At 49.3% G+C, this 27,500-nt stretch overlaps 1 protein-coding gene across 3 annotated transcripts in view; it reads right to left on the bottom strand.

The window, feature by feature from the left end:
* The window catches only part of usp34 (ubiquitin specific peptidase 34), a 41,893-nt gene that overhangs the window by 2,546 nt on the left and 11,847 nt on the right, over nucleotides 1-27,500 (bottom strand). The window contains exons 9-75 of one of the 3 annotated variants that reach the window (XM_062388190.1): nucleotides 27,186-27,267; nucleotides 26,497-26,589; nucleotides 26,247-26,372; nucleotides 26,032-26,161; nucleotides 25,423-25,553; nucleotides 24,296-25,008; nucleotides 23,638-23,852; nucleotides 23,435-23,553; nucleotides 22,928-23,055; nucleotides 22,746-22,835; nucleotides 22,512-22,607; nucleotides 22,296-22,378; nucleotides 21,186-21,340; nucleotides 20,871-20,984; nucleotides 20,664-20,763; nucleotides 20,305-20,467; nucleotides 19,998-20,124; nucleotides 19,757-19,907; nucleotides 19,571-19,671; nucleotides 19,275-19,484; nucleotides 19,056-19,181; nucleotides 18,802-18,924; nucleotides 18,418-18,501; nucleotides 17,627-17,713; nucleotides 17,299-17,499; nucleotides 17,136-17,218; nucleotides 17,003-17,043; nucleotides 16,780-16,904; nucleotides 16,442-16,594; nucleotides 15,700-15,804; nucleotides 15,519-15,613; nucleotides 14,969-15,273; nucleotides 14,340-14,503; nucleotides 14,153-14,218; nucleotides 13,826-13,972; nucleotides 13,162-13,218; nucleotides 12,905-12,982; nucleotides 12,518-12,612; nucleotides 12,233-12,405; nucleotides 11,249-11,399; nucleotides 11,092-11,170; nucleotides 10,957-11,010; nucleotides 10,716-10,811; nucleotides 10,573-10,637; nucleotides 10,389-10,464; nucleotides 9,655-9,702; nucleotides 9,168-9,233; nucleotides 9,000-9,080; nucleotides 8,673-8,758; nucleotides 8,313-8,481; nucleotides 8,085-8,159; nucleotides 7,413-7,564; nucleotides 6,605-6,758; nucleotides 6,252-6,296; nucleotides 5,917-6,021; nucleotides 5,648-5,795; nucleotides 5,096-5,400; nucleotides 3,947-4,276; nucleotides 3,227-3,384; nucleotides 3,056-3,134; nucleotides 2,607-2,733; nucleotides 2,407-2,514; nucleotides 2,171-2,275; nucleotides 1,433-1,557; nucleotides 595-718; nucleotides 388-467; nucleotides 147-287 (exon numbers count right to left, since the gene is read on the bottom strand). In XM_062388190.1, the coding sequence (XP_062244174.1) occupies nucleotides 147-287; nucleotides 388-467; nucleotides 595-718; nucleotides 1,433-1,557; nucleotides 2,171-2,275; nucleotides 2,407-2,514; nucleotides 2,607-2,733; nucleotides 3,056-3,134; nucleotides 3,227-3,384; nucleotides 3,947-4,276; nucleotides 5,096-5,400; nucleotides 5,648-5,795; nucleotides 5,917-6,021; nucleotides 6,252-6,296; nucleotides 6,605-6,758; nucleotides 7,413-7,564; nucleotides 8,085-8,159; nucleotides 8,313-8,481; nucleotides 8,673-8,758; nucleotides 9,000-9,080; nucleotides 9,168-9,233; nucleotides 9,655-9,702; nucleotides 10,389-10,464; nucleotides 10,573-10,637; nucleotides 10,716-10,811; nucleotides 10,957-11,010; nucleotides 11,092-11,170; nucleotides 11,249-11,399; nucleotides 12,233-12,405; nucleotides 12,518-12,612; nucleotides 12,905-12,982; nucleotides 13,162-13,218; nucleotides 13,826-13,972; nucleotides 14,153-14,218; nucleotides 14,340-14,503; nucleotides 14,969-15,273; nucleotides 15,519-15,613; nucleotides 15,700-15,804; nucleotides 16,442-16,594; nucleotides 16,780-16,904; nucleotides 17,003-17,043; nucleotides 17,136-17,218; nucleotides 17,299-17,499; nucleotides 17,627-17,713; nucleotides 18,418-18,501; nucleotides 18,802-18,924; nucleotides 19,056-19,181; nucleotides 19,275-19,484; nucleotides 19,571-19,671; nucleotides 19,757-19,907; nucleotides 19,998-20,124; nucleotides 20,305-20,467; nucleotides 20,664-20,763; nucleotides 20,871-20,984; nucleotides 21,186-21,340; nucleotides 22,296-22,378; nucleotides 22,512-22,607; nucleotides 22,746-22,835; nucleotides 22,928-23,055; nucleotides 23,435-23,553; nucleotides 23,638-23,852; nucleotides 24,296-25,008; nucleotides 25,423-25,553; nucleotides 26,032-26,161; nucleotides 26,247-26,372; nucleotides 26,497-26,589; nucleotides 27,186-27,267 (8,767 nt within the window). The remainder of the gene's footprint in view (nucleotides 1-146; nucleotides 288-387; nucleotides 468-594; nucleotides 719-1,432; nucleotides 1,558-2,170; nucleotides 2,276-2,406; nucleotides 2,515-2,606; nucleotides 2,734-3,055; nucleotides 3,135-3,226; nucleotides 3,385-3,946; nucleotides 4,277-5,095; nucleotides 5,401-5,647; nucleotides 5,796-5,916; nucleotides 6,022-6,251; nucleotides 6,297-6,604; nucleotides 6,759-7,412; nucleotides 7,565-8,084; nucleotides 8,160-8,312; nucleotides 8,482-8,672; nucleotides 8,759-8,999; nucleotides 9,081-9,167; nucleotides 9,234-9,654; nucleotides 9,703-10,388; nucleotides 10,465-10,572; nucleotides 10,638-10,715; nucleotides 10,812-10,956; nucleotides 11,011-11,091; nucleotides 11,171-11,248; nucleotides 11,400-12,232; nucleotides 12,406-12,517; nucleotides 12,613-12,904; nucleotides 12,983-13,161; nucleotides 13,219-13,825; nucleotides 13,973-14,152; nucleotides 14,219-14,339; nucleotides 14,504-14,968; nucleotides 15,274-15,518; nucleotides 15,614-15,699; nucleotides 15,805-16,441; nucleotides 16,595-16,779; nucleotides 16,905-17,002; nucleotides 17,044-17,135; nucleotides 17,219-17,298; nucleotides 17,500-17,626; nucleotides 17,714-18,417; nucleotides 18,502-18,801; nucleotides 18,925-19,055; nucleotides 19,182-19,274; nucleotides 19,485-19,570; nucleotides 19,672-19,756; nucleotides 19,908-19,997; nucleotides 20,125-20,304; nucleotides 20,468-20,663; nucleotides 20,764-20,870; nucleotides 20,985-21,185; nucleotides 21,341-22,295; nucleotides 22,379-22,511; nucleotides 22,608-22,745; nucleotides 22,836-22,927; nucleotides 23,056-23,434; nucleotides 23,554-23,637; nucleotides 23,853-24,295; nucleotides 25,009-25,422; nucleotides 25,554-26,031; nucleotides 26,162-26,246; nucleotides 26,373-26,496; nucleotides 26,590-27,185; nucleotides 27,268-27,500) is intronic. The other 2 variants (XM_062388191.1, XM_062388194.1) reach the window with 2 other exon arrangements.

Raw genomic sequence — 27,500 nt, 5'->3', positions numbered from 1 at the left:
TGAAAGGTTTCTAATGACAGAAGCATCCTGCTCATTTTTTGCATATTTTACAGTTTAACCGTACATGACTAAATAAAAAGAAAACACAAATTTCCACTGTTATGTCTAAATTAAGAATCGAACACAAATGGTGAGGACGACGGCACCTTGTGCAGGAAGTAGGTGAGGAAGGAGTAGGCCACGTTGTTGTTGAGGAACGTCCTCTCGTCCATCAGGATGCACTTGATGTACTCGCTGAACGCCGGGTCGTCACACAGCAGCTTCACACACGTCTTCGCCAGAACAGACTGAGGAGACAACGTTACACAACGAGCGAGTCAGCGACAACACAACCTCAGCGTCTTCAGCCGCCCGGACGAGGGAGGACAACAGGGCAGAGACGTTTACCTGGGACTGACAGAGCTCCGTCCACAGCTTGGGGAAGAGAGCGAGGTGGAGAGGAAGTCCCTCGTACGCTATCAACACACCTGAGACACACACAGGTCATGTGATGTTACATAGAACCTTATGCACTAATGTGACATCATGGTAGGTATCTGTACGTTTTATTGATTATTGATTTCATGTGATTCAACACAAAGAGACGGTTCTTACTGAGTTTGACGAGAGTGTCGGTGAACTTCTCGCAGTTGATGGCGACGCGACACAAGAGGTGGATGAACTGGTGGTAGGACAGGAAGTAGTCCAGCAGCATCCGGTCATACACCTCGTCTTTACCCTGAGAGAGAGGGGGAGAGAGACACAGAGAGAGAGAGAGAGAGAGAGGGGGGGGGGGGAGGAAGAGAGACACAGAGAGAGAGAGAGAGGGGGGGGGGAGAGGAAGAGAGACACAGAGAGAGAGAGAGAGAGAGAGAGAGGGAGAGGGACATAGAGAGACAGAGAGATAGAGAGGGGGGGTGAGAGGGGGGGGGAGAGAGAGAGGGTTAGAGAAAGAGAGAGAGGGGGGAGAGAGAGAGAGAAGGAGGGAGATATTGGGAGAGAGAGGGACAGAGAAAGAGAGAGAAAGAGAGAGAGAGAAGGAGGGAGAGGGAGAGAGATAGAGATAGAGGGGGGAGAGGATGGGAGATAGACAGAGAGGGACAGACAGAGAGAGGGGGTTAGAGAGGTAGAGAGAGAGAGAGACAGAGAGAGAGACAGAGAGAGAGACAGAGAGAGAGAGACAGACAGAGAGACGGAGAGAGAGAGAGAGAGAAGGAGAGAGAGAGAGAGAGAAGGAGAGAGAGAGAGGGAGAGAGAGAGACAGAGAGAGAGACGGAGAGAGAGAGAGAGAGAGAGAGAGAGAGGGAGAGAGAGAGAGGGAGAGAGAGAGAGAGACAGAGAGAGAGACGGAGAGAGAGAGAGAGAGAGAGAGAGAGAGGGAGAGAGAGACAGGTTATTGACCTCTGCTTCCTGCAGGTGAACCTGACTGAGTGGACACGTCTTGTCCTCTTACCTTGCTGCTCTCCACCATCGAGGGCAGGAGACACATGTTGAGCTCGGGTCTCGGAGGCCGGATGTTGTTTTTAGCTCCCATCAGTTTGATGTTCTCTCTGCAGGGCAGGTACGGGCCGAACGACACTGAGAACACACACAGACACACACAAGAGTCAAACACACAACAAGAGGAACTTGAACTGACACCAGCATGGGGTGAAAACCGCAATCGAGTGTTTTCTGACATGAACTGTGTAAAATATCATCTGGACATGTTGTGTAGAGTTTGTGTAGCAGCAGGTTGTCTCATCCTGAGATGTTTGTGTTCTTCCAGTTTCACGTCCGTCACGTGTTAGAAACCTCGTCCACACGTCCACTGGGAAGCTTCCACACATTGTCCTGCTGGTTCCTCACAATACAACAAATACACTCCAGGAAAACTTTCCGGACTTCGGTCTGAAAGCAGCTTCTGAGTTATTACATTGATGGAGGTGTGAGTTCTACTAAGTGATGTTCTAGTTCAGATGTTCTCCTTCCTCACCTACTTCCTGCACAAAGTACGATTGTCGTCACCATTTGTGTTGGATTTTTCTGAAATACTGGCAATTAAATCTGATTATGTTTTTATCTGTTGTAGATTCTTCGTTGACGCTCAGATCAAAAGATGAAGATGCAGAGACTCCTGTAAAAACTGGTCATTAAAGATTCAAATCCACCAAGAGGAGGCGATGAAGAGGAGGAGGAGGAAGAGGCTCACTGGGGATGTTGCTGTGGTGATAGGTGCAGTGGTTGTGCTGCAGGAAGGGAACCAGCGTGTGCAGGAAGTCGTGAGGACTCAGCAGAACCAGCTCCTTCAGAACGTCTGGGAGAAGCAGAAGAAGAAACATCTCCTCAAACAACACACCTCACAGAAAGGCTTTTCATGGATCTGGTTGTACACACAGGTTGTAATATTTGTAAACAAGTGAACATCAGAGAAACGGGTGGATTTACCCAGGCAGGCGTTGCGGAGCTCGGGGGGGCTGTAGGAGTTGAGGAGGGTGAGCAGCTTGTGGGCGAAGTCGATCCTCTCCTGCCACTGGATCAGAGCCTGCTTCACATCTGGACAAGACAGAGAAACATCTGCTCAGGGACAAACAAACACAGGTCAAAGGTCATCACTGAGGCGTGGTGAGGCCGGCGGGGGGGCTGACCTTTGCGCTGCAGGTAGGGCCGCGTGGCTTTGAGCACCGACAGGAAGATGGAGAGCAGCTCCACCAGGTCCCCGGTGACGTGGCAGGCCGTGGCCTCGTGGTACATCATGTGCAGCGTGTTGAACGACTGCAGGGAGAGAGAGAGAGAGAGAGAGAGAGAGAGAGAGAGAGAGAGAGAGAGAGAGAGAGAGAGAGAGAGAGAGAGAGAGAGAGAGAGAGAGAGAGAGAGAGAGAGAGAGAGAGAGAGAGAGAGAGAGAGAGAGAGAGAGAGAGAGAGAGAGAGAGAGAGAAGCCTCTTCTTAATAAACCAACAGCCGCACACAGTTCAGCTGAGTTCACACCCGACTACACTGACACATGTTCCTGCGTCAATATTTAGCATAAAAGCATAAAATGTGAAGTTAAACACGAGGACTGAGATGAAACTTCATTCTTTTCCCTGGACCTACTTCAGTCATGAGGATGAGTCCTCTGTTGAACACCACCAGCAGCCGGTCCTCGTCGTTCTCCAGCAGAACCCTGAAGGCACTGAGAGGAACAGCAGGACCACCGTTTAGATCAGCCCAGCATATCAAAGGGATTGTGTGTGTGTGTGTGTGTGTGTCTGTGTGTGTCCTGACCTGATGAGCGTGGTCCAGCAGGAGCGTCCGTCCAGGCAGCGCAGGTAACAGCTGATCGTGGTTTTCTTGAACTGTTTGACGTCCTCGAGTTCTTCTTCTCTCATGTCGGCTCGCTGAGCAACAAACAGCTGCATCAGGTTGAACAGCTCCTCCACCGCCTGCAGGGGGCAGCACACAGCACAGAAGATGGATTACTGTTATATCATTAATACGATAAATACTATGTACTATGGATTTATTTATCCTTGATAGTTGGTAAGATCTTATTTGATATTTTTTATACTGATATAAAGTTTGTTGTGATTTGATTAACGTAAGTTTCACTTGAGCAGATGAAAAATCTGGGATTTTAACAAAGTACTGTTACAGTTACTGAAAGTCAAATACAGTTATGTGATAAAGGTGAATAAAGTATTTTTCTAATGAAGTTGAATAAAGTTCTGTTATAATGAAATGAACCAAAGCAGAACCACAGGTGCTTTTATTCTGAAGCCCCCGACTCGTCTGATAGGAGTTCATGTGTTTAAACAGTTAGCTGTTAGCTGTTAGCCGTTAGCCGTGTCCGAGGTCAGTGGTGCTGGTGATTTATTCACTGTGACAGTTCTCAGAGTAAATTATGAAATATTTAAAGAAAAATCAAATAATAGGATTTTGTTCCTGAGAAGAAGATTAAACACATCAAGAGTTTCAAAGTGAATTTGATGCTGAACAGAAACCCACCCCGGGGTACTGGCTGGCGTGTGGCGTGAGGTTCTTGAAGGCCCACTGGATGTTCTGGTGGGAGGCGAGCTGCCGGGTGAAGGCGGGCGACTGCTCGCAGCACATGCGCAGGATGCCGTAGTAGGCGGGCAGCATGCCGCGGTTGAAGAGCACCACCTCCTGGTCGTCGTGGTCGGCCAGGATGTAGTTGAAGGCGATGTTCTTGGTCACCACCGGGTTCTGCACCACCAGCCGCACGTTCTCCGGACAGTCCACGCACACGTTGTACCAGAAGGACAGCAGCGCCTGCTTGTTGTGGTTGGTGGCGATGGCCGGCTCCGACAGTTTGGGCTGAAGAGGGAAGAACACGGTCAACAGGACAGAAGCTTCACACCAGGAGAGAGCACGAGTCAGGGAAGGAAGTATTTTCACTATAGAGGCCTTCGAATGTCATGGTGACATTGGTGACATCAAGTGAAACGGGATCTAGTGCATCTGGAAAAGATAGTGATGATGATCTGCTCCTTTTCCTTAAAATAAATAATTATACAAAATACCTGCGTAAACCCGATATTGACAAAGAAAGGAGAACGTTGGGAGATTCACTGGCTCCACAGATTTCAGAAGGTTCAACAGTTTGAACAAGAATGAATTTCTTTGTAAAAGTTCTCAATTCTGTTTACAAACAAATCCAAACAACATTCGTACGCGAAAAACTAAACGACGTGTCGAGTGAGCGAAGGCCGTCAGTCTTAAAAACTTAATGAATTAATAAATATTCAAAAATTTTAGTTTCCTGAGCCAAAGGTCACATCTTCATCCAAATATTCTCTTTGTCAAACTGATAAATCCTTCAACCAAATAAATAAGCCGAGTATTAAAATGAAATGAATCTGGGATCATCTATCCTCTGAAGATGAATTTGTCTCTGGGGACAGCAGCCAACATGTTGGGCTTCACGTGAAGACGTCTCATGTCCTCCAGAGACACGTTTACAATCTGATGAGTTTCTCCACACGAAACACAAACACAACTTTCTGGTTATGAACGTAGATACAGTAAAAAGAGAGAGAGAGCCTATGTACTTCAGTCAATAGGCCCCGCCTCTTCCTCCCTCCACATGGACAGTTTACCTGTTGGTTCAAACAAAAGCAAATCCCTGAGACGTACCTGGAAGAGGTTCCACAGGTCCATGAAGTATCCGGAGAACATGAGCTTCTCCGTCTTGGAGATGAGGCAGTAGGTCATGAAGCTGAAGTACTGCACCAGCTTGGTGGTGCCGTGCACGCTGGCGTCCACGTACAGCTTGGCGCGTCCCAGCAGCCCCAGCAGCAGGTTGTAGACCTGGTGGAGGACCACGGTGGTGTCGGGCGACAGCGGCAGCTCCCGGGTCGGCAGGTGGAGCGAGCGCGTGGAGCGGAACATCTGGCGGAAGGAGTTGCTGGGGATGAGGGAGACGAGCAGGTAGGCGGCCGCTGCAGGAAACAGACTCAGGATCAGGAGAGAACCAACCAGTGTCCTCACAGCTGCACTTTAACTCATGTATTTGCACTGTTTTAGTTTACTGGTGTCTACTGGTGTGAGTGGGTTTCACAGATTGAGATTCAACAGTGTTTCCTGCACATTTGTAAATAAAGTTTGGTCTCAATTGAATCCATCAGTGTAAATCACATGAAGGAGACCCAGCAGTAGAGGCACGGCAGGAGGTAAACTTTGAATTACATGTTCGGACTCGGGGGTAGTTGTGTGCCAGCAGGAAACGCTCCACCCAGTTCTCCATGTTCTGCAGAACCCAGCTGTGGGCCAGTTTGTTCCTGGGAGTCTGGACAGCCAGCCAGTCCAGACACTGGGACGGGTTGTACTCGATCACCTGGAGGAGGACACACAGGGGAGCTCTGAGACTGTAGAAGTGAAACACAACCCTGACCCAACCAGCTGTTTCTACTACACGTGGTGCCTCGTTAGGAGCCACGGCTGACGGATGAGTTTACCTCCCAGATCCTCTGCAGGATGAAGGAGGCGAAGGAGGGCATCCCCGGGGGTCCGCCAGCAAACTCCATCAGCATGGTCAGCAGCTTGAAGAAAGGGTTAGCAGCCTGGAAGAAGCAAACACACAGAAGACCAACATGTGATGACAACGTCTGTTTGTCTGCAGGTTACTGACTTTTCTGTTTTAATTTATATTTGAGGGAACAGACCATTTTATATTTGAAAATGATGAATTCTATATTAAACAATATATTAAAACATTCATGAAAATCAGAGGGATGAAGGCCGACACTAACAAAGACGATGTGAGTGAAGAGTCTGGTCTGCTGCTTCTTACCTCTGGAGTCAACTTGGCGATGGAGGTGAAGAGCATCGACACGATCTGCACAGAAAACAATCAGGAGATTAAAAACCACGAGCATCAGAGCAGAGATCTGAAGAATTTCTAAAAACCCACATCTCTTAAAATATCTCTCAAAACGATTCTTTGGGTCAAATTTGAGCAAAGTCTGATATAAGTAAGAGCCAAATCAAATTTAAGAAGACTTGTAGATATTGAGAAAATATGTGTGTGTGTGTGTGTGTGTGTGTGTGTGTGTGTGTGTGTGTGTGTGTGTGTGTGTGTGTGTGTGTGTGTGTGTGTGTGTGTGTGTGTGTGTGTGTGTGTGTGTGTGTGTGTGTGTCACCTACATGCTCGGCCAGGCGGTTGTTGTAGCGGCAGAGGCTGAAGATGAGGTTGCAGGTTTGTCGGATGTTGATTCCGTCTCTGATGTGCTGGAAGAGGAAGGGGAAGCCTTTCCCTCCGGTCAGCGCCGCCATGTCGCTCTGGGACAGAGTCAGATGTCTGCACACAGAACAAACACCATCAGAGTCTCCGTCAGTCGCTCACAGAACAAACACCATCAGAGTCTCCGTCAGTCGCTCACAGAACAAACACCATCAGAGTCTCCGTCAGTCGCTCACAGAACAAACACCATCAGAGTCTCCGTCAGTCGCTCACAGAACAAACACCATCAGAGTCTCCGTCAGTCGCTCACAGAACAAACACCATCAGAGTCTCCGTCAGTCGCTCACAGAACAAACACCATCAGAGTCTCCGTCAGTCGCTCACAGAACAAACACCATCAGCTTCAGTCGCTCACAGAACAAACACCATCAGAGTCTCCGTCACTCGCACACAGAACAAACACCATCAGAGTCTCCGTCAGTCGCTCACAGAACAAACACCATCAGAGTCTCCGTCAGTCGTTCACAGAACAAACACCATCAGAGTCTCCGTCAGTCGTTCACAGAACAAACACCATCAGAGTCTCCGTCAGTCGCTCACAGAACAAACACCATCAGAGTCTCCGTCAGTCGCTCACAGAACAAACACCATCAGCTTCAGTCGCTCACAGAACAAACACCATCAGAGTCTCCGTCAGTCGCTCACAGAACAAACACCATCAGCTTCAGTCGCTCACAGACCAAAGCTTCAAAGTTCCCAGTGGGCTCGTACCTCTCAGACCGGGACTGCTCCACCAGCAGGGCGATGAGGGCGATCATCTTCTCCAGAGCGGCAGGACGATATTTCTCCTCCGCCAGAGACAAGATGTCCTCCTCCTCGTCCTCCTCCTCTCCCTCCTCCTCTGACAGCACCTCCACCTGAGGCTGAGGAGCACACACTCGTCATGTACAGTTCAAGAGCTCCACTGATCTACTCTGCTGCATTTCACCTGAGAACTGGAATCACTGCCCAGTACAACCAGTGCAGTTTCTATATATTAAAAAAAAGTTCTCAGCTCTTGAGTCTAATTGAACTTTTGATCCCAATTTGAAGGATCCTCACAAGAAGCATGTTCACGAGGTTAAAAAGGTGATCAGAGGTCACAGTGACCTTGACCTTTGACCTTTCGAACACCAAAATGAAATCAGTCCAACTCAACGTTTGTTCCTTGTTTGAAGTAATTCCCACAAGGTGACATGTTGAGATCTGGTGTTCATAAGAGTGGAATGTACAACACGGCTGCTGACATCAAAATATTAATACTTTATAAATTGAAGTTCAGTAGATTGTGTAGTAGTTTGGATCATAAATCTACACAAGTCAGGTTCTACTCTGTTCCTCCTGTGACTGATCATTTGTGACTTGATACTCAATTGTTGTAAATGAATCGGTGTTTTAACTCACGTTCTCGGGGCCTTTGGTTCCCATGTAGAAATGCACCATGATGGAAATGGCTTGTAGTGACAACAAGAACTGACTCTGTGGACACAACAGGAACTCCTTCAAAACGACTGTTACACTGAAATCAAATCACACAATCTGTTTGTTGTGAGCGTCACTGATTTTCATCTGTGAACCTTCACGTCCCCTTTGAGCTGCTCCTCTTTCTAAGAGTATTTTCTACACACTCACCTCCTCCTCTCCCATCTTGGCGAACTCGTAGAGGAAAGCAAAGTACTCGGTCAGGTGTTTGCTGTGGGGCTTGACTCCGTGCTCCATGATGGACAGGAGGGTTTTAACGAAGCGCGTGACGCAGGACCGGCTCCCGATGTCCTCCACCGGTCCGTCCATGTCGTCAGAGCTGAGACACCAGAGGGGAGAACACGTTTAGATCACATCAAAGACACAATTACAGTTCCCTCAGCACACGGCTCCTCTCCGTTGGGGGGGGGGGGGGACTCCAGATAATCTCCCGACATTTTGCTATTAAAAAGATTTAACTTCATTCAGAAATAATGATTTGGCCAAAACGACCAATCAGGAGCCACGTACCCGTCCTCCATGCCGGGCTGCAGGTAGAGGTGGGCGTGAACCGGCCGCAGCCTCTGGATGACGTGAATACACAACCTCTGGAACATCTGTTAAAAACACAGAGTTTAACCATCTTATCATTAACTTTACGATTACAAAGTAAACCCACTCTCTCACTCTAATGAGTGACAGGGCGTAGAACGTCACTCAGTAGATGTCAAATCGTGGCGTGGCTTCCCAGTCCCAGTGAGCATGAGAATCAATTACAGAGAGTTTTGAACACGACTGTGCAGATTCAGGGGTCGTCTGTTCCCACAAGACCTGCACCCACCCTGACCAGTAACTCACCTGTCTGACTATCTGGTTGGGGCACTTGATCAGGATCTGCATCGGCCACCAGTTGTCATCAGCCATTCGATCCAAAAACCACTGAAAAAGAAAACACACAACTGGTTTCCAGTGCGTCTCAGAAACAAAAGCCTTCTGCACTGAGAAACAAAAGAGCTGTGAACCAACCTCGCAGGCGGCCTGGCTGTTGTTGAACTGTTTGGTCAGGAGCTCGATCCATTGCAGCATGGTGGGCTGGACACACACACACACACACACACACACACAATATGAATACAGACACACAATCTGACAATCGTTCTCTCCACCAAAGAGGTTTGTTTGTCAGCAGGATTAAATAAAAACCACTTCACAGATTTCCTCTGAACTTGGTGATAGGATGAGACTTTATTTCTTAAACATTGTGAGTTAGGATGTTTCTCTTTATTTGTTTCTATATTTTCACTGATAAGAATAATTCATGGATCCTGATAAAGACAATCAGACATGGTGTGTGTGATTTGACATCTACTGAGTGACGTTCTACGCCCTGTCACTCATCTCTAGATGATATAGATCTACCTGCTGGTAGGATCCACTCTTTGACCATAAACTCACAGTAAATATCTAAATAATGTTAATAATAATAATTATAATAATATGAAAGGTGACTTACCTTCTCCTTAGAGTGAATGAAAGTCTCAAGAACAAATGATGTGCTGAGCTGGAAAAGAAAAAGACGAATCACATTTCAGACAAATCTTCACTTTCCCTCGTTCCCCTTGTGCAGATGTCATTTGAAGCACAGGAAGGAAAAGTCCACATGTTCTTTACTCCAGTAGAACGACAGAGACGTGAGTTAGAAACAACTCAAGTGTAAAAGTTAAAAGTTTCCTCTGAATTCACTTTTACAGACATTAATAGAGTTTAAAGACAATTTCATTTTAGACTTTAAATCAATTAAAAAACAATCAACTAAAAACAAGTGAAAGAAAGAAAAGATCTGTGAGCGTTGTGTCCTCTCGTCACGGAGGTCACATGATGTGTTGTTGTGTGTGATCTGCACCGACACACAATCAAGCAGTGTCGTCTTTTCTGTGTTATTGTCCATTTGGGTTGAAATCTGACTGTTGATTATCTAAAAACTAAAAATACGGATAATTCCCGTCTACTGCATTAAAGGACCGAGGCTGTTTTGACCATGTTAAGTTTAGAAAGTTCAGATGTTTGTGTTCAAATGAGACGAGTGAATATTTTAAATAATACACGAGACAGGAAGTGAGTCAAACACATTTGTCTTCACTTCCTCAGATTAACAGGAACTGGACCAACTCCCCTTCCGGAATTCAACTTCAAAAATTAAAAACGAATGATATATTATATATATATTTCCCGGCGTGGGTTCCTCACCTTGGCCGTCATGAGGGACACGGCTTTGGGGTCGGGCAGAGTGCTGGGGATGCTGCTGCAGAGCTGCCACATGAAACTGAACAGAAAAGACAAACCAGACTCAGACTTGTGCAGTCGGATGTGAGCAGATATCCATGTGTGGCCATCGATTAGGATTTCATTTTCCATCTCTTTGAATTCTCACCCGAAGTAGGTGTGCTCGAATATGTTCTTGTCCTGGAGGAACTGCATGTTGTCGTGCCAGATCCACTGAGAGACACAGACAGGTCAGAGGACTTCAGGGTGAAAACAAAAGGACTTGAATCCTCTAGACGTGGAGGAAGTTACCTCGAGCAGATCAGGAGAGACGTCGAAGTTGAAGTCCTTCCCGTTCTCCTCCTCCAGATCCACTCGCTTGTAGAAGAGCATGTAGGCGCTGTGCGTCTGAGGACAATCCAGAGTTCATCGTTAGGTTCTCCACCACCAGTGATAGCAGCCAGCCCCCCCCCCCCCCCCCCCCCAGCCACTATATTCCCCTCTCCACCAGCTGTCTGGATGGTTTTAACTTTAATTTAATAAACATTCTCACCTTCTCAAAGGAGAAATCCATGAACTTGTCAGTGACTGAGTCGTAGGTCTTGGTCTGAAAGGAGAAGATAGAGTGGGTGAGATCAGAAGGTGAGAGGTGGAACATCGAGGCTTCTGATTGGACGGCAGCTCGTACCGTCATCTCTCCTCCGAAGCACTCGGACGCCAGCTGGGCCGAGTCGAAGGTCTTCACCTCCGCGTCGTTGAACAGGTACCTGCGAGCAGAGCGCTGGTTTAATACACAGAACAAACTGGAACATGAGTCCTGGTGCAGCCGCCCCCCCCCCCCTCACCACTTGTTGTTCTTGTAGGCGTGTGGGTTGACGATGTCCCTGATGAAGCTGTAGTAGTGTCCCCCGTCGGCCGTGCCCGTGTGCACCGTGACCCCGATCAGGTCGTACTCGTAGCTCTCCGTCACCTTCGCCTCGCCGTCCTCCCGGAAACCTGCGACACACAACAACACACAACAACACACAACACGGTCAGTTTCACCTGGAGCAGTGTGCAGGGATCTCGGTTTTCAACAGAAAGTATCAATATACAGTGGTGGCCAAAATTATTAGAACACCTTTAGGATCTGACAAAATGGACCCTCAAAAACATGATTTAATTTCCTAACGTTCATGAAACATGCAGATGGTTCAAACAAATAACAGATGAAGTGATTTCTACTTTTTTTATCCACTTTTAACTTTAATATTTGGTATGTCCACCTTTTGCGGCAATTACAGCAGCACATCTCTCTGGCATAGTGTCAATAAATTTCCTGAGAACTTCAAAACTAATTTCATCACATGCCTTCTGCAACTCAAGCCTTTGAATGTTCAATAGATCTGTCCAGTTTATTTTCCAGCTCGCCCCAAATTTGCTCGATGGGGTTCAGGTTCTTGAAGACACTGTTGCACCATCAGTCATTGTGGTGTTGATCTCATCTCACCTTTTGGTTCTGGTGTGATTGGTGATCATGGCGGTCTAAAGTCGATGTTACAGTGCTTTGACTGCATCTCAAGTCCTTGGCTATGCAGCGCTAACTCCACCCTAGCTTGTTTTTGTAAGGAAGATTACCTAAACCTCCTTATGATGGCTCTATTATATGGTTTATAGAACATAAGTGATGAGTTTGTAGATATTTCATTTGTTTACTTGGTATTTTAATGGCCAATTCAACTAAAACAACTGAAACCTCTTGAATATGCCAAGTGTTCTAATTATTTTGGCCACCACTGTACATATTTGATTTCCCATAAATCCTGCAGATGGTCAGTGAGCAGACGAACCCTCTTTGCGCTCCCCTTTGCCCATGAGGAAGTCCTCTGTGTAAGGCGTCATGTCGAGCCGCAGGGGGAACGAGAAGTGCGTGTTGACCTTCTCCTTCATCATGGTCACCATGTTGAAGGTGTAGCGCATGGTGTTGAAGCTCAGGATGCGAGGCAGCTTCTTGAAACAGGCTCTGTGGGAGAGGAGCAGAGAGCGGGTCAGACCGATGACCCAGAGGGAAACTCAAGGAGCCGAGCAGCTTTATTTCTAAGAGGCCACTGAACCAATCAGAGTGCGTTTCTCACCTTTTCTCAGCGCGGACCTTCTTGCCACACTGGGAGCAGGTGTACATGTTGTCGCCCTCCAGAGTGTCCTTGATGGTCACCTCATCCAGGGATTCCTGAACCAACCACAGAGAGAATCTGTTCAGAACTTTTGCTGTTGAATATTGAAGATCTGCACTGAAGTCCGGACAGGTTCCTGAACCGTTCCAGAGGAGCTGTAAGCGTGAAGGTCCGAGTCAGCTGCTCTGGAGCTCTTCCAGTGAGTCCATGTGAGAAAGCAGCAGGAGCTTCTTTTGTGTCTTTAATATCTCAGGTTTCTGTGTGTGTGTGTGAGACGTGTCACCGGCGTGGAGGAGCTGGAAACAAAAACCCCGATCTGTCCACAGCAGAGTTTGTGTTCATACTCACGTAAATGTTCTTCATGTCGGCCACTTGACATCGGACTGTGTAGAACTCCTCGGCCGTCTGACTGACGTGGTCACAGTCCTGCACGACAAACATTATTTAATAATAAAAGGTAAAGGTAAATTTGACTCTATGTAAATCAAGCAGGTTAAAGAAGGGATTAAAAAAGAGGGGGAGCATCTGAAGTAAACGTCTCATTTTAGAAATACAAAAATCTTTAAATTTCAATAATCCTCAAATCAAATGAATCTCAAACTCACCAGAGAAACCACGTTGTTGGTGATGACGCCTCCGAACAGAGTCTTCACTGTGTTTTTCTGAGAGGAGAAGAAAAACAAGACGATTCATGAATACCACAGAAACACATTTTTATTAACCTTGACTAGAAGAGGAGGAAGAGGAGGAAGAAGAGGAGGAGGAGGAGGAAGAGGAGGAAGAAGAGGAGGAGGAGGAGGAAGAAGAGGAAGAAGAGGAGGAAGAAGAGGAGGAAGAAGAGGAGGAGGAAGAAGAGGAGGAGGAAGAAGAGGAGGAGGAAGAGGAGGAAGAAGAGGAGGAGGAAGAGGAGGAGGAAGAGGAGGAAGAAGAGGAGGAGGAAGAGGGGGAAGAAGAGGAAGAGGAGGAGGAAGAGGAGGAAGAAGAGGAGGAAGAAGAGGAGGAGGAAGAGGAGGAGGAAGAAGAGGAGGAGGAAGAGGTGGAAGAAGAGGAGGAGGAAGAGGAGGAAGAAGAGGAGGAAGAAGAGGAGGAAGAAGAGGAGGAAGAAGAGGAGGAAGAAGAGGAGGAAGAAGAAGAAGAATAGTCAGAAGAAGAAGAAGAAGAAGAAGAGTCAGAAGACGAAGAAGAAGAAGAAGAAGAAGAAGACTAAGTAGACTAAGTAGAAGAAGAAGAAGAGTTAGAAGAAGACTCAGAAGAAGAAGCAGTGTTTACCAGCTCCTGAGACATCTCCTCTATCTTGGTGATGAGGTCGGTGAAGAACTCCGTCATGTCCTTCTGCTCCCCGGTGTTGAGCGGCTGTTTGTCCATGGTGTAGGTTTTGCAGAAGGGTCGGGGGTTGTATGCTTTCCTCTCACTCTCCTGGACACACAGGGTGAGGACAGGTGTCAGATGAGGAATCAAACACACAGCACAGACATGAACCACAGACATGAACCACAGACTGAACCACAGACATGAACCACAGACTGAACCACAGACTGAACGACTCAGCACCCAGCAGGAACCTGTAAATAGAAAACCTTAGAGGAACAAACTCACCATGAGATACGTGAACATCTTCTGCAGCTCCAGCAGTGTGGTCTTGTGTTTGATATCCTCCGCATACTGCAGACACACAAAGACACACACACACACACAATGAGAATCGACACACTCTCTTGAACTTGAAGGACTTCTCTTTCTGAGACAGAGCAGCAGCTTCCTGTCCGTCCCCCGAGGCTCTGACCTTGGCGGTGAAGACGGCCTGGCGGGCCTCAGGGATCATGTAGAGCTGCTGGATGGTGGAGGCCAGGTAGCAGGTGGCTCCCAGGTTGGTCAGACCCACGAAGCGACACTCGGCCCGGACGTCGTCGTGGGGCCAGTAGTCCCACTTGTACGGGGCGTGCGAGGCTGCAGGAGGAGAACGAGGTTTAACCACGTACTTTATGGATGACTTCAGAGAGACAACCAGAGAGGAGGCTCCGGACCTGAAGCTAATGAGTCCATGTGAGAACACAGCCAGAGATCCTCCAGAGGATTCAGGTGAGTGACTGAAACACGTGACAGACGCAGAACGGACACAGAACCGACGTGCACGCGGTTGTTCTGTCTGTCCAGCATCAATCCCACCTGAAGGGACAATGGCTGGTGGACGAAGACAGATTTCACTGTTGCAAAGCTCAAATTGAGTCGGATCATCGTCCCTCAGGACTTCAGACACAGAGTGTAGCCTGCAGACCAGTGTCCTACAGGACGAGCAGAGGACGCTGGCCTCGCTCTGATCACGTGGCAGAAACAAGAGGCGTCGCTCTTATAAATGATTTCTAACACAGTGACATATATATATTCAAATCATGCAGCGGCCTGTGTCCTCACCCTGCATGTGCTGAGACATCACCCAGTTGTGGAGCAGCCGGTAGTTCTCCACCGAGCCCTTCACCGTCTCCACCAGCAGGTCGTAGGCGGCGGCCCGGGCGGCGTGGGACTTGCACTTGGGCTGAGCGCGGTCGGCCAGGCTGGGCAGGAGGAAGAGGAGGTTGTGGACGTCCCGCAGGAACTCCTGCCCCTCGCGGGAGAACTTGAAGGGAGGCTTGTGCTTGAGGACGCTGGTGGCGAGACGCAGGAGGCCGGTGAGCCCGTCGTCCTCGATCAGGCCGTCCTGCTGGTCCAGGATCTCACGACTGGGAGAAGAACACAACCGATATTAAACATGTCTGTTCTCTACAGCCTTTGATCTGAAGTCTCAAACTGAGCAGTAACAGTTAGGGTAATAACGTTAACTGAACATCTGCCCATGTCTGACGGGTTGGAAACCTACAAACACCGGTCAGGTCGTTAATCCAGATTATTTTAAATCACTTCATTTGCAACAACTATAAAAATAAACCAGCGTCAAACACACACGGGAAGAATGGAGTGTTCTGACCTCCTGATGCAGTCGGCGAGGTGTCGGGCGAGAGCGTCCAGGTCCAGCAGCGTGGTCTGCATGGCGCCGGCCAGCGACAGAGAGGGAGAGACCTTCTGTGAGTTCAAACAGACCAACGCTAGACACAGTTCCATGAAACACCAACACTGCAGACACACAACACGGGGAGCAGCTGACCAACCTGGCTGGCGTCCTTCACGTGGATGTTGTCGATGAGTTTGCAGAGAAGCCAGAAATATTCTTTACAGCCCGTCCTCAACAGAGGCTCCTCCTCATAGTCCTCCACCTGCAGGGACACAAGCAAACTCTGGTTCATAGAAGCATCCACACGTTCTCTACTGAGGAGCATCTTAGTGACAGGAAGTTAAGACATGAACATCCAGCTGGAGACACGTTCACACCTCGTTAGCTTTTCAGTTTAGTCTGAACCAGATATCAGGTGTGAAAGGTTCCGAAGCCAAACGGGTGAAATGGAAACAAAACCTTCTCAGGGTAAAAACCATTCCTGCAAACAGCATCCGTCTGCACCCAGTGTGTCCCAGTGTGTCCCAGTGTGTGCCAGTGTGTGCCAGTGTGTGCCAGTGTGTGCCAGTGTGTGCCAGTGTGTCCCAGTGTGTCCCAGTGTGTGCCAGTGTGTGCCAGTGTGTGCCAGTGTGTCCCAGTGTGTCCCAGTGTGTCCCAGTGTGTCCCAGCGTCTCTGAGCATCCATCCCACCACAGGGACAATGTCTCACAGAGACTTGAGTTCACTGTAGCAAAGCTCAAATTGAGTCAGGTCATCGTCCCTGAGGACTCCTGGCACAGAGTGTGGCTCGCAAACAAACCTCCTTTGTATGTTAAGGGTTCCTTCTATGAGGGTGAGAGCAGGTGTTTGTGTGTCTGTGTGTCTGTGTGTGTGTGTGTGTGTGTGTCTGTGTGACTCACCCTCAGCGGTTTGAGGGCCTGAGCGTCAGGCAGGAACTTGAGCAGCGTGGAGGCGGCGAGCAGCAGGAAGGATCTGTTGATGGACTCTCCTCCCTCCAGTCCCGACAAGGAGAGCTTGTAGAGGCCGTTACACGCCTCGTGTCTCACTGCCGGCTGACAACAACAACAACAACAACAACGATGAACAAATGGCACAATAACCAGATGAAAACGGAGGGTTGGATAAGACTGGAAACAAAGGGAACCAGCTAGCCTGTCCACCAGTAGCTGATTGACGTATTAATAACAGGATTACTTGCAGACCTCTGTGGGGCCTGTGGGCGTTTTGATTGGCTCACCTCGGGCACCAGCAGGGTGAGTTTCTTCAGCCAGTCGTGGAGGTGGTCGCTGTCGGCCAGACTGGACTTCACCAGGGAGGAGCAGTGGGCCCAGCTCACCAGCAGCCACATGGAGTAGTGGGTCACTGCAGGTAAACACAGGGTCAGTAACACACCTGAAGTTTCCTCCATGTGAGAAACGTGTTGACTTCCCGTGTGAACATGGTTTAGAAGAGTTTCTCACCTTCGTGTCGCGACCTGTGGTCAGACTGGGCCTTCAGAACTCTACACCACACACAGAGAGAATGAGTGTTAGTGTTTTAATGCCACTTTGTAAACATCCCATACTTTCCTTCACAGTGAGTTCCATGTGTCACCTGTGTGCGAGGTTGTCGTAGGTGTAGGCCACGTTGATCAGACGCTGGATGAGGTTGGTGCCTTGCACGAGGCTGAGGAACACCTGAAACCCAACACACACATCAGAGGAGGATCCACAACAACTCATCAGATCTCTGCTCCTGCAGCCGCTGCCGTGTTTACCTCCGTCAGCCGAGGGATGTGCAGACCTTTCCCGTGGTCCACGGTGGACTTGCGGGATTTGCCCGGCCACGCCCGTTTCCGCTGGCTGTCAGCGAGGCCGGACCAGGAGAAGACGTCGTGGTAGGCCAGGTCCAGGTCCGCAGGGTCCACGGCAAACTGGCAGATGAGCTTCAGCAGGCAGGCCAGGCAGTCGAGCAGCCACTGAGGAGCAACCACAGAGGCGTCAACAACACTGTGACATGAGAATGTGATTTCATTCCTTATTCTGCTCTGCATTGAGAAGCTGGGACTGAATCTAAACTCTTGTATTGAGACCAGGCTGTCTCACCACCGTCCAGGACTCCTGGTCTTTGGGCTCCAGGATGCCCGAGTTGAAGATCTCCAGGAGCAGCTGAAGACCTCCAGAGGAAACAAACTTCAGGAGAGAACAAGAGAAAGAACAGAAGTCACCAGTGAGCGGTGGGATTCTTCAGCTGCTGGTGTCAGTGGTGTCTGTTGTGTCGGTGGTGTCGGTGGTGTCATGTCAGTGGTGTTAGTGGTGTCTGTTGTGTCTGTTGTGTCGGTGGTGTCGGTGGTGTCGGTGGTGTCATGTCAGTGGTGTTAGTGGTGTCTGTTGTGTCTGTTGTGTCGGTGGTGTCGGTGGTGTCGGTGGTGTCGGTGGTGTCGGTGGTGTCATGTCAGTGGTGTTAGTGGTGTCTGTTGTGTCTGTTGTGTCGGTGGTGTCGGTGGTGTCATGTCAGTGGTGTTAGTGGTGTCTGTTGTGTCTGTTGTGTCGGTGGTGTCGGTGGTGTCGGTGGTGTCGGTGGTGTCGGTGGTGTCATGCCAGTGGTGTTAGTCGTGTCTGTTGTGTCGGTGGTGTCTGTGGTGTCTGTTGTGTCGGTGGTGTCAGTGGTGTCTGTGGTGTCAGTGGTGTCAGTGGTGTCATGCCAGTGGTGTTAGTGGTGTCTGTTGTGTCGGTGGTGTCAGTGGTGTCTGTGGTGTCAGTGGTGTCAGTGGTGTCAGTGGTGTCAGTGGTGTCAGTGGTGTCAGTGGTGTCAGTGGTGTCATGCCAGTGGTGTTAGTGGTGTCTGTTGTGTCGGTGGTGTCTGTGGTGTCTGTGGTGTCGGTGCAGCATCATACCTTGCAGCTCCAGGTGTTCTTGCTGTTTTCTATCTGGTCCTCACTGGAGTCGTCTGAGTCTGGATACAGGTCACTGTAGCTGCCCTGGAAACACACACGTCAGGTCCCAGTCAGACACAACAAGGAACAAGCACAAACGCACAATGTGTGACACAATGTGTGTGTATATAATACATCATAGAAGGAAAGTAAAGACGGACGATACACACCTAAAAAATTCAAAGTAGACGTAACATTAGTTTGTGTTTGGGTAAACAAACAAAGATAAACAAACTGTGTTCTGGGTTTTGGGGAAATTAATGAGACTTTCTCAAAATCCTCAAATAGGCAAACAGGTCCCATTTGTGCGGTTTGGTGTTGTGTTGTGTGAAGTGTCTCTCTTACGGTGGACTCCCTGTGGATGCGTCGGTTGGGTTTGCCCAGAGATTCGATGATCTCCAGAGCGTACAGCAGCTTGTGTGGACTTTTAATCCTCAGCAGCTCCTTCCAGCACAGACCCTCCCCGTTCTACACACACACACACACAAACACACACAAAGGTATTCAGTGTTTGACAGTAAATCACAGCACGAGAAAGTGAATCCGTGAGCTCGGCTACGAGAGCTTGTGAGGGTTGTTTGGCATACGTGGCGACTGACCGTGTCTTCTGAGATGTTCTGGAAGGCCTGCAGCATCTTGGGACACGTAGGAAGAAGCATCAGCAGCTCCCAGACCCGACGAGACAGATTCTCTGCGTGGAGGTGAAGCTCCTCGCACCGTGCGCTCTAGAGGAAGCACAGGGTTGAATTCCACGGTTATAGAAGAACATGGTACAGTCTGGTTTTCTGAGGGTGGAGTTTAAACCCTGCATCTCTCACCTCAGGGCTCTCGTGGAGCTTCTCGGTGCTGGGCGGCTTGAAGCAGGCCAGCATCTCCAGCAGGTCGAACAGCGTGGTGAGGTGAGGCTCCTGGAGGAGCAGCAGCATGGGGATGTGCTCCTTCTGAGGAGGAGGCAGACAGGAGGCCGGCAGCTGGATGCCCTCCCCCTTCCTCTCCCTCCGCGGAGCTCCGAGAGACACGAACACCATCTGGGAATGAGAAGCACCAACACAACTCTGTGATGACATATCTGTGTTGTACACCTTGGAGACACAGGAATATCTCCGGCTGTTACCTGCATGTCTTTGAAGCCCAGCTCATGCAGAGTCTTCTCATCGTAGTCGGTGGTGAGTTCGTGGCCGGAGGAGATCATCCTGACTGGTCCCATCAAACCCCCTGGAGGACACACAGGGACAGACGTCACACACAGGCAGCAGCTTCAGAACAAAGGGTCAGAGGGACAGAGGCTGCGGCTCTTTACCGGGGAAGTCTGCCGGCTGCCGGCTGCTCTGGCCGAACTCCTGCAGCTGAGCCTGCTGGTTCATCTGCTCCTTCTGGAGGTTCTCGTACCAGTGGGTCACCTCGGCTCGCAGGTCGGCCACCTGGTCGCTGGGGTACATCTCGATCGTCATCTGCACAAACACAACACACCGACATGAACCTGGGCTGGACCCACTCACGTGACGACAAACAAGGTCATCATGGAGGGTTTGTTGTGTCACCTTGTCCGGGAGGCCGGCCGGCTGGCACACGATCCTCAGAGGCAGAGACTGTTTGTCGCTCAGAGCCTTCAGGTGGCTGCTGATCCCCGTGCCCTCGATCTGCCACTGCCGCAGGTGGTACGCAAACCTGAGGAGCCGGAGATGGTGAGTGAGACACGCTCAGTGATGTACCAACTGTTCTGTGACTCTGTGACTACCTCCACGATAATACTCTGGTTTTAAAACGAAACATGAACGAGGAACATTGTGATTGCTAAGAACCAATCAGGAAGAGGCCTTGGGCGGGGGGGGGGGGGCTGTGGCCTACCTGCGTCTGAAGGCCTCCAGGTGGGTCTTGAGCATGAGCAGCCCCCGCTCGATGCTGGTCAGGCTGGAGTGGGCGTCCTTCTCCAGGTTAGCGGACGCCATCAGCAGACTCTCCATGCACTTCCTGATGAACTCCTGCTCCTTCTCCAGCCCCGTCTTCCCCGCTGTGGAAGTCAACATGTCAACACCACAGGACACAACACGGGGTCAAAAGGGGAAATGTAAAAATCCCTGGGAATTTGATTGTGTAACGTCCGGATCAAGAACCTCCAGAACATTTCAGGAGAAGATCTTAGATATGAAATTCAATCTGTGGCTCTGTGATGCTCAGTGCATGACGTGGGGGGGGGGGGAACTGACCGTTGATGTAGTAGGAGTTGATGTACTGGATGGCTGCCCGGCTGATGTCGGCAGACTGTGCTCTCAGAGCGATGCCCCACAGCTGGTCCATCCCACACAGCTGGAGACACAAGAGAGAGGGAGGGTTAAGCATCTGATCCGACTGACCACAGGGTGAAGAACATCTGAGGTGAAGATACAAGAACAAATGCAGAAGCGTCTGTGCACCTCGCAGCTGGAGGCGTTGTCCAGGGCGCTGGTGGCGAGGCGGGCCAGGTTACAGAGGTGCTGGAAGAGGTTGAGCCCCGTCATGCTGATGGTCTCTGGCTTCAGCTGAGGCATCTGGAGGCACAGACAAGAGTCAACACACAGCTCCAGCTGTTCTGACATCTGTCACAGAGCTCAGATAATTCTCCACAAACTGGACTCAAGAGAAATATTAAAAAGATTCCAGGAAACTCTGTGAGCAGAGAAAATCCTCAAACTTAAAACTAACAGGTTTATTAAACTTCTTATTGTTGAACCCTGTGTCCTCGTTTCTACCTTCTCCAGGAAGAGGTGCTTGTAGGTCTCCATGCCCATCGCATGCTGGTCCTTGCTGCGGACCTGGTTGAGGAACCAGTGCAGCGCGTCATCGTAACACTCGGCATCCTCCACCAGACAGTGCCACAGGATGTCCACCTGCTCCAGACTCAGTCCTGAGGGACGGAGACAGACGTTTACAAACCAACAGAGAGAGTGGAGTGGAACCTTCTCTGCACCGTGGTTCTCCTTTCCCTCCTGCCTCCATACCGCCCCCTGTGTGTCATCCAAGTGTCTGTAACCGACATTCAAGTTCAAACCGGCTAAAGACCTGTTGTAAAGAACACCGGGAAGACACCCCAGGAGCAGTATGGAGGGATTTTACGTTTTTTCCTATTTTACAGGAATCATCGTTGAACTTTTCCTGTGACCTGAGGTTTCTCACCGTCTGCGTCTGAGGCTTTAAACATCGTCACACGTTTGCCATTGCCGATCAAACTGGGCCAAAAGTGGTCAAATCTGCCAAACGGGTTCTATTCCATCCTCATCAGTGTGATGTAATCTGCTCTCAGACCCACACACAGCGGGAGCATTGTTCTCAGCAGTATGAGGCTCAGGTTCCATAATAAGCTCTATCTTAACATCATTGCCTGAAGTCTCACAGACACACACAGAGAACATGAGTATCTGCAATGGTCTACAAATCTAATGAGTTCTTATTGCGTTTCAAACTTCTTTACTCCCAGCCCCAGATGTTTTTCTCAAGTCTTCAATGTTTTGAGAACCAAAAACTAAATTCCATTTCTATAGCTCGATGTCACGAGGGAAGGTTGAGGAATTATGTTTTTTGCTGAGTCATCATGGCTGGTAATAACCACCATAAAATAAAAATCAGCAAAACTGATCGATGGTTTATTTTAGAGCTGATCGCCGCTGTCTTTCTCTCTGAACAGATTTCCAGTGAACTTTGAGGAAGGATTTTACAAGTGGGTGGAGTCAGGAGTTTTGAAATCACCTTTTTTTAAACAGTGTGACATGGGGCATTCATTTGGTGCAGCTTGATTCAACCCAAGGGGACAGTTGGGTCACATGACACAGGGCACCAGTCCACTACATGAAGCTGAGTCTTACTGAAGTGGTCTGGAGATCCCAGCGTGGAGAAGACACAGGTGAGGAACTGCAGGCGGACCTGGACCTCCGCACTGTGGCTGTAGCTGCAACAACAACAACAACAGAAGAAGACAACAACATTTTATTTCATCTCCAGCTTCAAGTCAATCTCAAATATCTTCAGGGCTGAAACCAGGAGCTTCCTGGGACTGAGGTGAAAATCTCGAACAGACTCACAGCGCAAACTTGTGCCGCTGCTCTCGGACTTCGTGGATGTAGTGTTGCAGGTTGTCGAAGAACAGTTTCATCATGTGCAGCTCCTTCTCCGCCCACCTGGCCGAGACAAACACATCAGCACAAGGATCCATATCTTAACTTCTCTGTTTTCAGGAAGTGTCTGAATCTACAGTCCCCCCCCCCCCCGACCTGAACCTACAGTCCATGGTCACTGAAGGAGGAGGAGTTACTCACATGGTGATCCAGTGGGTGTCGTAGCTCGAGCCGAACTGCTGAAAAGTGCCAAATAGTTTGGGTAGTAGACGCAAGGAAACCACGACGGACCTGAGAGAGGAAGGACAGATGAGGATCAAACACAAGAGGCGAAGAAAAGAAAGAGTACCTCTGGAAGTATGAGTATCTCAGGTCCCTCCTACCTGTGATGGGCCAGGTTCTCCAGGCAGCCCTCGATGAAGCGCATGCGGATCTGTCGGTCGGTGAACCAGCAGACGAGTGAACACAGCAGCTTCTCCGCCTCGTTGATCAAACCTTCAGACAAGTGGATCTGAAAGAAACATTTCATTCCACAGGTCAAACCCACTCTTTGAAAATAACAATAAATAACATTAAGAGCGAGACTCAGTCTGTAAGAGACATGTTGGAGGAAGAGGATCTCTGTGAGCTTGTCAGCATTAATACATTTTAATACTAACAAGGGATACTCAATGATTTGCCATAGATGCTAATAAAAGCTGAATGTTAAAGCTATCACATGTTTTTTTGTATTTCAGGTCTCTAAGGGGAAGAAATGTATATTTTGGTAAATGTTGGTAATTCTTTCAGCTCTTCAGGAAACCTCAGGTGATTGTTTTCATTATGGGCCTCAGATCTTAATGTGTTAAAATATAATTCAATTAAAAACAGTGAATAAGAAGGAGCTGTACCGCGTCCTCGTCCTGCACCAGGTCCCACAGCAGAGTGTTGCCCTTCTTGCAGACGTTGTCCAGGTTGATGTCGGTCACAGCGTGGCTGCTGGAGTACTGGTGCTTGTGAACAGCTGGACCTGCAGAGACAAACAGTCCTCCAGAGTCAGCTCCTCTGCCTCCTGTGGGACGTGCACACAGTGAAGCCTTCAAGAGCTGCTCACCTTGCACCAGGTGCTCATGGTAGATGGAGGCCAGGTTGGGGAGGTGCTGCTGGAGGTGGGAGCTGAGCTCAGCGTGGGAATTGATCTGGACCAGCTCCTCTTCGCAGCCCGACTCCTCGCCGTCAAAGTCCGCCATGTTCTTCTCTGACTTGGCGCTGACCTGGGAGCTGCTGCAGCTCACGTCGTCGGCACTCAGCATGTCCTCCACCGTGGGGCTGAGAGGGGAGGACATGGTTTTAATAAAGCAAGTATGAGCGTCAGGTATGAACTTCAGTGTGTTCCAGGGAAGTAAGAGTTAAGATGGCCACAGAGTCACAATCACACCAGTGGCAAGATTTCTATATCGTTTAATGTAAATATTCATGGTCCCCAGAGGCGTCCCGGCAGCTCTATCACCACCATCAAAATAAAATGTAAGAAATCTACACATTAAATACAATAACTGTGAAACACAAATGTATTTTTCTGGGGTCTGACTGACTTGTAAAACTTTAGTCTTTATGAAAGTTGTCTTTAAATGTTAGATTTGCTTTTATTTAGTTTCATTTTCTGCTTCGTGTCAACGTCCTCGTTGTTCAGAAAAGTGTTTGTAAATAAAGGTTGATTATTTGATCATCATATTTTTACTGAACCATGTGAGGGACAGAGACGGCCTCACCCTTCATGATGGTGGTGGTGGTGGTGGTGGTGGTGATGGTGCTGTGGTCCAATGAAGCGCCGGCAGCTAAAAATGTCACTGCCCAGGGCCTCTCCCAGGAAGTCCCCGGCCCGGGGCAGACAGGGAGGCTCCTGAGGCCCCTGCACCACCTGGGAGGGGCCGATGTCCAGTGGCTGCTGCTGGGGCTCCGCCCCCTCGGGCCGGGATGAGGCCGAGCAGGCGTCCATCATCCTCATGTGACCTTCTACAGAAGCTGACGCGGCTGTGGCCATGACAGCAGAAGTCTCTGCTGTGAAGGGCAGAACCTTGGGTTTGCCCCCGCCCCCTGTGCCACTAGGCCCCGCCCCCTGGTTCAACCCTTCGCCAAGCGCCTCCCCCGCTTTCCTTTTCCTGGATTCCGGCTGCTCCCGGGACTCCTTCTGCTGACCGCCTTCAGCAGCAGATCGGTTCCCCTCATCCTCGTCCTCTTCGTCATCATCATCGTCCTCCTCGTCGTCCTCCTCTTCATCGTCCTCCTCCTCCTCCTTCAAGGCCTCGCTGTCTGCCATGTCGTCAGAGTGCATCTCGCTGCCGGGGCTGCCTGCTGATTGGCTGGCTCGGCTGGAGGCGGCCTCGTTGCTGGAGGCCTCACTGCGGCCGCTGCTGCTGCCCGGCCCGCTGCTGCCCTCCTCCACGCTGTTAGCCGTCTCGTCCGAGCTGCCCTGCATCGACTCCTGAAGCCAGAGACACAGGAGACATTAGAAACTCCAACAGCTTCTGTGTGGTGCAGTCAGGGGTCAGGTCGATACAAGCGTGTGAATGGTCTCGTGTAGAAACTAAGGGAACACAGCATGTAACATGTTCCTCGGTAGCATAGACATCATGTAAAGAAAAGCAAGGAATGTAAAGAAGGTGCATCAGGACCAGAGTCCTCCTCTGCAAACACAGTAAGATGAGCACATGAGCTGATTCATTATGAAAGTGTCTGAAGGTCTGAGCTGTTTTCAGACGTGAAACCAGACATGTGAAGCAGCAGAAGATTGAGGTGGACAGACAGAAGCATCTTTCTTCTGCCTCTTGTCTTCTCATTCACTCCTTCAGCTGTGTGTGTGTGTGTGTGTGTGTCTTTGTGTGTGTGTGTGTGTTACCTCTGTGTCAGACAGCCTCTGCTGGCTCCTCTTGCTGCCGGTCATCATCTGGTCGTCCATCTCCATGTCGCTGCCTCCGCTGTGCTGCGTGTCACTGTTGTCGCTGCTGTCTGGACTGGCGGCCGGGGAACCTGAGAACAGACAGGACACTACAATAAGTAACACACAGGAAACACACACATTCATTCACACAGTGCAACATCACTGTATCAATCATCATTCGCACACAAACATCAGGAGCAGTTTGGGCTTTGACATGCAGACTGAGGAGACCGGCGACCTACAGGAAAGTGGGTAACCCGCTCTACCTCCTGACACATGTTGTCCCTCTTTACTTACAGATTCATCATATGTGCAGACATTTTTTATTCTTCTATAATCAGCTCATGGATTTTTTGAGTTATGGCCAAAAACGTGTGTTTAAGGTCACGTGACCTTTGAAACCAGGTTCATGATTTTGAAGAAGAAGTTCCTTGGAGGCAGTGGGAGGAGATTAATCAGATTAATGAGCTCACAGTGATCTGGACCTTTCACCACCAACATCTCACCACATGTACCAGATCAAATGAACGTTCTCTCAGCCGGCGTCACAGTGGAATGAATGCAGACCTTTCTTGTTGCCCATGGGGATGTTGGTGTTGAGCAGCGAGGCGAAGGAGCTCTGCTTGGAGAGCTGGGCCTTGGCTGCCAGCGCGTTGTTCCACAGGGCCTTGATCAGCATGGAGGCCAGGTACAGCGTCTGAGGACAGAGGGAAGCTCGTGAGTGATGATCACGGCACGATGGCGTTCACCACGGAGTCTGGGGTTCGTCCATTTTGTTTTACCTGCTCCGTGTGGGCGCTGGGGTGCAGGCCGGACACCAGGTTGAGGACGTGGCGGAGCGGCACCGGGTCCAGGTTTTTAATGAGTGAAGGGAAAAGGTCGTGGATGTAGCGGCTGCAGTGTTTCAGCTAAAAACACAAAACACACACAAGTTATGAATCTTACATTTGTAGAGAAGGAAAATGTGCTTCTTTAAAATGTGGGACAGAACTGAACAGTGAAGCTGTGTAGTGTAAATCTGTCCAGTCTCACCTGAGCTGCAGCCCAGATACAGTCCACATGCTGCGTGCTGAGTCGACCCTCTGCAGCCAGGAAGTTCAGGATCACTTGGCACTGTTTAATGATCTGAAACACACACACACTTCAGGTTGGCTGCACTGGGGGGAAATGAACTCTGACAGAAGGGAATAAGTTTGTGCCACCAGGGGGCTCTCTAGCAGAACAATAACAACAGACAGATTATTGTGAGGTTGAGCCGCAGCAGTAAATCTCACAATAATGAGATTTACCGCGGTCACAAGTTCTTTAATCATTCCAAACTGATTTGATTGATTTCCAAAGACCCGAATAGGAGTAATCACATTTTCTTAAATACACAATGTCATTTCCTGCCACTAGGGGTCTCATTTCAGTTTGCTGACATGGTAACGCAGTGAGGCATGATGGGAGTTGTAGTCTTCTCCTGGTTAGGACTCCAGAGCCGAGTCGACGTTTGCTCAACTTGATTCTCTGAAAACTTCAGATCCAAAACTAAAATCCTTAATCTGCTTCAAATAGAGATTAAAAGACCACCGATCTAAAAATGTGACTTCAAAATAAAAAGTCTCTTCTGGAGGATGTGACGCCTCCGACAGGGGACGACATGTTACCTTGATAAAACAGCTCTCTGCAGGGAAATATGAAGTAAGAACACATCAAGACATTTACATCACTGGTCTCACCTCAATGTGCAAATTGGGTCCAAATATGTGCTCCACCACGTTGTTGTGAATCAACCAATCGGCGAGTTCCTTTGCTATGGAGCTGGAAGCATGAAGCAGAATCACAGTGAGTTCTCGACACAGAGCACACACACAGAGCATGGTGTGGGACGTGAGCACAGAGACACTGTCCAACTGTCTCCAACGTGTCTTTCACTTCCTGTCCAGTCGTATCACATCCATTCATTTCTAACAGGTTTGTTCACAGGTGGGAAACTGGACGATCTCAGAATCATCTTTCAAATAAAACACATCTTTAAATAAAGAGCTTTAATT

Source organism: Platichthys flesus, chromosome 5 (genome assembly GCF_949316205.1).
Source record: "Platichthys flesus chromosome 5, fPlaFle2.1, whole genome shotgun sequence".
Classification (NCBI taxonomy): Eukaryota; Metazoa; Chordata; class Actinopteri; order Pleuronectiformes; family Pleuronectidae; genus Platichthys; species Platichthys flesus.
This window is presented reverse-complemented; position numbering and strand designations above follow the sequence as displayed.